The sequence below is a fragment of the Lissotriton vulgaris genome, chromosome 3_1 (assembly GCF_964263255.1).
Source record: "Lissotriton vulgaris chromosome 3_1, aLisVul1.2, whole genome shotgun sequence".
NCBI classification, from domain to species: domain Eukaryota; kingdom Metazoa; phylum Chordata; class Amphibia; order Caudata; family Salamandridae; genus Lissotriton; species Lissotriton vulgaris.
In genome coordinates, this window is record NC_141689.1 from 1,366,590,992 (window position 1) to 1,366,599,276 (window position 8,285).

The following is an 8,285-nucleotide window of genomic DNA, read 5'->3' on the forward strand; positions in this document are numbered from 1 at the left end:
CCAGGTTGTCTAAAAGCAGTAGCAGCTACAAGCGTAAGTCTAGAACAAAGTGAAGGAATAGTGATGGGATTTCCTGTGAGGGTATATGTACCTCAATCTGTGGAGATTCTACTCACTAGGACAAAACCCAGTACCTTAACAATAACAGAATGACCAAATACGAGAAAGTAATTTTGGGAGGAGAAAACGTGACAATCTCTAGATATGTAAATATCAATCCTTCTACACTATAGCCTGATACCATGGAAACTGAAGTAAGAAATTAGGTTGATCACAAATGCCTAGATGTTCTTGAATATTGTACCAAACCAAGACCAGACATCAGAGATGAGCATTGCCTGAATCAGATTACGTAATGTTTGTTGATGGTTCGTGTCTGAGAACAAATTAAGGTGTTTTGAGTGCAGCATATGCAGTTTGCACAGTGGCAGATGTATTTCAAAGCATCTTGTCTGAAAGTAATTTGTTCTGCTCAAATAGCAGAGTTGATTGCTTTGATACGAGCATGTGAACTGGGAAAGGAGATTAAGGTTACCATAGTGACTGACAGTCAGTATGGGTTCGGAGTTGTCCATGATTACGGACAGCTATGGTCCCAAAGAGGTTATTTAACTTCTGCAGGATCACCCATACGTAATGCCGAATTCGCGAGAATTTTGATTGACGCAATACAATTGCCTGATAAGCTTGCAGTAGTGAAGTGTGTGGCACATAAGAGAGGAGATGACTACATAACTCGAGGTAACAGGTATGTAGATTCCATTACAAAATATTTTGATAAAAATCTTCCATCCTTAAACCGGGACAGAAATAGGAGCATGTTTCAAGTTCTTTAATGCTAACCACAGTAGTTGAGACTTGGCAGGAAATTAGGCAAATGCAGGAAGAAGCAAATGTCTGGTTGAAAGCAGGATACAGACAAAGAGAGGAAGATGAAATTTGGGTTTACAAAGATGAAAGACCAGTAATGCCCGATTGCATGATTTCAAACATGGCCCGAATGTATCATGGTCAAGCTCATGTTGGAAGAGATGCCATGCTTCGTCTATTTAGACAGACGTGGTACAATCCAAAGTTCAGGATGATTGCTGAAAGCCTGTGTCAGAGATGTCTGGTATGTCAGCAATTTAGTCCAAACAGAAAAACAATTGTGAGTTTGGGAACCATAGGACGGGAGGGAGGTCGATTCACATGAATGCAGTTGGATTTTATTGAACTTCCACCTTGTAACCGACTCGGATATGTTTTAGTGATCATTTGTCTGTTCTCTCGATGGGTGGAGGCTTTTCCCCACGAGGAGAAATAAAGGGCTAATTGTTGCAAAATTGCTTTTATGTGATATAATCACAAGGTTTGGATTTTCAGTAACGATCAAAACTGATCGTGGAACCCACTTTCAGAATGAACTTATGCAAATGATCAGTGAAGCCCTGGACATTCGTCAGAAATTGCATTGTGCTTACAGACCTGAGGCTTCAGGAGTAGTTGAACAAGTAAATGGAACCATTAAAAACAGGATTGCAAAAATGTGTTTGGCAACAGGACTAAAGTGGCCAGATGCCTTACCACTTGTTTTGATGACCTTAAGGACCATACCTGACAGAAAGACTGGATTAAGTCCACATGAGATTTTATTGGGCAGGGTGATGAGACAAGCATTTGTACCAGTTGATAAACTGTTAACTATTAATGATGACATCATACTGGATTACTGCAAAAACCTGTCTGACGTGGGGACTTTTGTGTTCTATCAGGTGGGAACTGAATCAAACACGAAAGAGAAAAATCCAGCTCATGATCTAGTTCCTGGAGATTGGGTTCAGATAAAGGTACATCGCAGAAGAAACTGTTTGGTGCCTCGTTGGCAGAGACCAAGACAAGTCATATTGGTCAGCACCACTGCAGTTAAATGTGCCAGAGTGAAGAAATGGGTATATGCAAGCCACACCATCCGTGTGCCTGAACCTGAGAATCCAAATGAGGAAGGTGAAAGCACAACTGATTCTGACTCTAAAGGTGAACCAGAGAGAAGTCCAGATACTGAAGCTCGACAAGAACGTCGACATCTGGAAGTATCAGATGCTAGCTCTGCATCTGAAGGAAAAGAAGAAACTGTCGAAATACCGAATTCTGAAGATCAATCTGAAGATCGAGAATTAGTAGAGACTGACACCAATAAGGACACTGAGCAATGTGGAGATAAAACTGGTGATCAAGAAAATACTGAAGAACAGTCTGAAAGCTCTGGAAGCAGGAACGAAAATTCTGACACTGGAAAAGAGGAAATAACTCACGATAAGGATGAGATTCCAAGTACCAGCTATGGAGATGTTCCTAACAGAGTGAAAGAACTGTCAAAAGAGAAAACTGATCTTGAAAAAGAAAAAGACATTATAAAGTTTGTCATAAATAGAACTGTTGAAGAAACTGAAAGTGAAACTGATAACAGTGCAGATGAGACTCCATTGAGAAAGAGTTCAAGAAAAAGGGCTTGGAGAGTGGAGCATTACACCACTAAGGCAAACATAGTTTGTAAAGGAGATAATTGGTGACAAAGAGACTGATGGACTGAGATTTAAACTAGTTAACAAAGCGAGAAAACTAGAAGATTAAGTAAATGAAATAACCAGTCAAAAGGAGTTGTTGGAAAAAAGAATAGAAGTTGCTCAAAGGCCAAAAAGAGTGAGAAGACCAAATCAAAAATACAAATCACCTGAGTGGTCCTATATCGTTCTACCACCTATTAAAGAAGTAAACTGCAGCCAAGAGAACTTATGCTGCCCAAGTCAAAAGAGAAAAGTGAGTAATGGACTGGATCACAGAGAAAAGTGACAATTAGTCAAAGGTATAAGGTGAAAGACAAAAACCTGAAATCCTGATAAGAATAACATTGTAAGTTAAAGGTGAAAGACCTATAGATGATAAAGGGTTTAATAGAGTTGTAAAAGCAGAAGTGTAAAAAACAAAAACAAATGTCTAGTAATGACAATCTAACAAAAAGAATGTATATAGACCAGAATTGCATCAGGATAGGTCCATTAGTGATTTTACTAAGAATACATTTTCAAGATTGTTATTTGAATATGTTAAGACTATAGATGCCAGTGACTGTTACGTTTGGGTAAAATTACCTGCATCTGTTTCAGAAGGGGTGACGTATCACCATCTTCCACTTACATACGGTATAATGTGTAGTGTGATTGCAACCCTGTTTTAACAAACAGGAAAATTAGAATATCATTATTCAAATTCAGATGATGATTTTGCGAAGCTAAAAATTGTTAATGCCCTGAATAAAATGAAGCCCGCCAAAGTAATTGGAGAATTATTTTTGGAAATAGATTAATTGAGCCATGAGTACGCCTTCAAGAATAATTTGACATGTAAAATGAGAGTTGAGGAGAAAGCATTTCTAGATATGGTTGAAGAGAGAAGAATTGCTTATAAACGTAGCGAAAAAGTAAAGCATGAGAAATCCAAATATTGGACATTTGAAGATGAAAACATTGATGATAGAAATGTGAATGTGGCCATAAATATAGATACTCCATTGTTAGGGAAATTCTGTATAAGAAGAGACAACACTGTGTATGACAATTATTTTTGTGGGAGCGAGTCAATGTAAAGACACCTATAGAATTATAGGGGGTTGGGGATTTAAAGGGGGAAAGATCCAGTTTTTCCTGGAATATACTTTATCTGTGGGAACAAAGCTTACTATAGATTACCGGACCATTGGTATGGGACCTGCTACGTGGGTCTGGTCTTCCCAAAAATCTTTCATGTAGATAGGGGTACAAATGGAATACATGAGATAGGTAAACCTTAAGTCGTAGAAAAAGAGAGAGTGTAATAGAAAAAATAGGTGATATTTGTGGAGCACTGATACCAGCAGTGGGAATATCTTTTAATGCAAATCGAATTCGAAGATTGTCAACGATAGTAGATCGTTTGTCAGCAGACACAGCCGGTGGATTTTTAATGGTAAAGACTGAAATGGTTGCTATGAGACCTATGGTAATGCAAAATCGTCTTGCTCTTGATATAGTATTAGCAAAAAAAGGAGGAGTTTGTGGAATTTTGAAGGTACAGCACTGTTGTACCTATATTCCAGACAAAAGTCGAAATATTGAAAGGTACATTGCAAACATTACAGAGTTGCATAAGGAAATTGAACCACTGGAGGTTGAGGGTGTCCTTGAATGACTTGGTAAAAGTCTTTCATCAGTTAAACATTGGTTTCAAGAAATAGGTAGTTCAATTGTAGGTAAGATACTAATTCAGTAACAATAATAGTATTAGTGTTTTTGATGGTAAGATTATGTTGCATATATAGAAAAAGAAGGAATGTTAGAAAGGCCATAAAGAAAGCAATTCAAGAAAAACTTGAAAGAGAAAGAGAAAACTGTGATATAGAAATGCAGGAATTTCGAGAAACGGTCTTTAAAGAAACCAGAGAAAAAGATGCTAAAGTATAAACCATACTAATCTGAAGAACTCGAAACATGTTTTGATAAAATTTGCAACATTTTGGGAGATATTTGGTGATAAGATCACCAAAGGAGGGAGTTGATGGAGCGAGGTGGAGAAACAAAATTTTGTATACCCCTCGTGAAATCATTTCCTCATGAATATAACTTTTATTAATAGTGTGGTGTGGAAAATTATTAATCAACATTAGAATGCACACACAAATACACGTGGGAATACTAATCTGCATGTATGGCGAAAATATAACTAACTAATTAATGTTGTTGTCGTGATGTGAAATAATGCAAAAGCTTCGAAATAATCAAAAGCGGCATACATGTGCTTTTTGTGTGTGTATTTGTGGCAGAAACGGAAGGATAAGTGAGTATACATTGCATAAATGTTGCTTGTTTGCTAGGTAATAACTGACAGGGAAACCTTAGTACGGGGGTAAGTAAACAGAAGGGCTGTATTTCAATAATTAACATTTACTTGTGTTTGTTTCTATGATAGTTCCCGTTCTGGCCTGTGAGGCCTAGCCACAAAATGGCTGCTGTGCCAAACCACGAATGAAAGACAGAGTGCGCATGAGCACTTTGAACAGAACTGAATGCGAGCTGACTGTGCCCGCATGGGAGACAGTTCAAGGATGGACTGTCCTGAAACCCTGTTGACTGCCAACAAATATGGACGTCTCTATTGTATAACGTGGGAATAAAGTCTGAACTTACAATTTGCGGACATGACTGTGCCGGACACTAATAAAGACAATAGACTCTTTAATTTCCCCTGAAACTGCACAAGCTGAATATTAGGATGAGGAGGTGATGCTCATCCACCCATGGATTTGTCCAATCAGAATCTGAGTTCATATTGACATTTACTTTTTAGATAGATAAAGTTAGTGAAATAGTGTATAAAACCCCCCGACTTTACTTAAGAAAAAACTCCTTTTCGATTTCCTCCTGAGATGCCCTTCGGAATGCTGATTTTCCTGAGATGTAAGATTTTCTTGAATAAATGTTTTATTTTCTTTGAGTAAGGACTGAGCTTTAGAGGAGGTTATTAGTTAGGGAAGTTAGGAGAAAATGAATTTTGGGAACTATCTGACTTTTGTTAATACTTATGTTCTGAAATCTAAATAATAATGTCTATTTCCGAAATTCTGAAATAAAATGAATATAACTGTTTGAGATAAAAATCTTCTCTTTAAAGTAATATTTTGAATGAGAAATAATCAAAGCGAATAAAGACTGTTAGACATGCTAAACTTTGCTTTTAATAAAAATTAGATAAATGGAGAATTAAGCTGGTCTTGTATTTTCCTACGTCTAATTTTTTACTAGCAGATTCATTGACCATAATGGTGGTGTGTCTAAATAAATGTTTTGTTAATAAAAACCATGGTAAACTTATTTAAACTGCAGGTGTAAATAGAAAAAATATTTAGTTTTAATTTGGGCACTCCACTAGGATACAGCAGCTCTCCTTTGAATCTCACTGATCCATGAAGTAGGATGAAAGTCTATTGTGAGTAACTCGCAGTGTTCTGGGCCCCACTGATGAGTAGATGTATGATTTAGTACTTCAGGGAAAGGTGATATGGTTTTAGAAAAATATTTCCGGAGTAGCGCTGCATCAGTAATTAGCTTGGTAGCAGAGCATTGGTTGCTATAGAATTAGCTAGGATTATGTATGAAGTGTTATATAAGGGTTTTGATGTACAGAATTATGACTAACATCTGTTGAGTTCGTATTATGTTATATGTAGTCCTGAAAAGGCTTCCGAGGTTTGCGTGAAGCTGGTGCCTCTGTCTGCAGGTCGAGGAAGTGTGGCAAGTGAAATCGCACATCGCATAGTCTGTTTCAAAAAGTAGTATTGTCGTATACTGCGGTGATATCGTTGTATATCACAGGTGGTGTTGTCACACATCACAAGTTTAGGGACTCTACGTGTGAGAGGATAAATGCATAGCGAGGACAGTCTATAAAAACTTAGCCTTCAAGTACAGGGATCATTGCGTATCCTGTTTTAAAACTTACTGCTGGGAGAGTGATAGAGCATAACCCGAGCTTAAGAGAAGGGTAAAGTAGAGGAAGTGGTGCTACTTTATCGGCAAGTGGTAAAATTCTGTGGTAGAGAAGAGGTAAGCGCTGTCTACTGGAAATACAGAATACTTGTATGATTACTTGTAACAAAATGTCAAGTTACTTCATGGAACATAGACGGGGGACCCGCCAGGAGTTCTGTGGGGCAAAGAAGAGGGAAGCAAAAACGTTAGTTCCCAACGGGTCGGAAGGGAGCCCCTCTCCCACCCGAGTCGAACCACACCTACTTCCAAATTTGCAGGGTCCCACCGAGTGCCTAGCCGTGCACGTCTGGATCCGAATATTGCCGATGTGAAGGAAAAACCGGAAAGAAAAAGGAAATCTCTTCTGTGTCACATGGTAAAACGTCACTGGAACGTCCGTACGTAACGTCACCACATGGTAGCATTCTCCGACTGAAACTAGAATGCTGACCTCAGGAGCGCGCTCTATAACCAAGAGTATAACAGACAAAAGGGGTCATATATGAAGTCTCTTATCTGGTGTAATCGTATAGGTAGCTGAAGCAACTCGCTTCCAACTAAAGAGACATTACTAGTAAATAGAGACTCAGAGACCTCTAAGGGTACAAAAAATATCTAAATAGTACTAGGTTAGGACGGAAACCCAAATAAAGCGTTGTTAAAGAGCTATAAGATTGATGCTTATAGGTTCTGTGTGTGGGCGAGCAGAGGGACACCTCCGGGTTTAAACCCCTAAGAGAGACAGATTACTTGTGAATACTACCCCATGGGATGTTATCATTTAGTCCATGGTGATGGGTTGAAAGACGGTAAATCCATCTTTGCTCCTTTTCAAACAGTGCCTGTTGGATGTGAGGACTTGATTTCAACTGCTCAATAACTGTCCATGATAAGTCATTGGTCGTGTGGTTGGTAGCTAGGAAGTGTTCTGCTAGTTTTGTAGTAGCCTTTCTGCACCTAATATTGCTTCTGTGCTCGCACACACGTTGTTTGATTTTCCTTGTTGTCATGCCCACGTAACGTAATCCACATGGGCACGTGATCAGGTAAACAACATTAGTGGAGTTGCAATTCGTGTGTGCTTGTTGCTGCCAGATGGAGCCAGATTCAAGACAAAGTTGTTTCGTAGGTGTAGTCAGGTGGCACACACTACATGATCCACAAGGGTGGTGCCCGGTCACGGGCGGTAAACCCCATGCCCCGGTAATGGTTTGATCCGGGCGCTGGAATTGCACTTTTGGGCGCGTATGTACAAGGGAATCCTTAATGCTTCTTGCTCTTTTGTACAAAAAAAGTGCCATCTCCCACTGGTGGTTGTTGCTCACCAGGATTTTCCAATGCTTCCGGATGGCTTTTGTAACTGCGTGGAAGGCACTGTTATATGTAGTCACACAAGTGAGGGGTATCTCACCCTTGTTCTTAACAGTGTCCTCCAACAGGGATTCCCTGTTCTGGTTTCGGGCGCGTTTATAGCTCTTCTTTAGGATCCTTTCCGGGTAACCCTGTGCCTTCAGTTTTTCAGTCAAATCTCTTGCCTGTCCTTTAAAAGTTGTTACTTCGCTGCAATTGCGTCGTAACCTCAGATATTGACCGTAGGGAAGATTCTCACGAGGGGGACAGGGGTGATAGCTTGTAAAATGCAGCAGATTATTTTTCTCTGTAGGTTTGTGGTGTGTCCGTGTCTGTAACGTGTTGCCAACTTTGGAGATCACGACGTCCAGGAACACCATCTCATCCGTGTGG

General features: G+C 39.3%; 1 protein-coding gene across 1 annotated transcript in view; it reads left to right on the forward strand.

Annotated features, from left to right (window-relative positions):
- Positions 1 to 2,613, forward strand: part of LOC147727909 (uncharacterized) — a 161,168-nt gene extending 158,555 nt beyond the window's left edge. The window contains 2 exon segments of the mRNA XM_086963703.1: positions 1,283 to 2,515; positions 2,517 to 2,613. Coding sequence (XP_086819829.1) covers positions 1,283 to 2,515; positions 2,517 to 2,613 — 1,330 coding nt within the window.
- Positions 2,614 to 8,285: the final 5,672 nt, after the last annotated feature.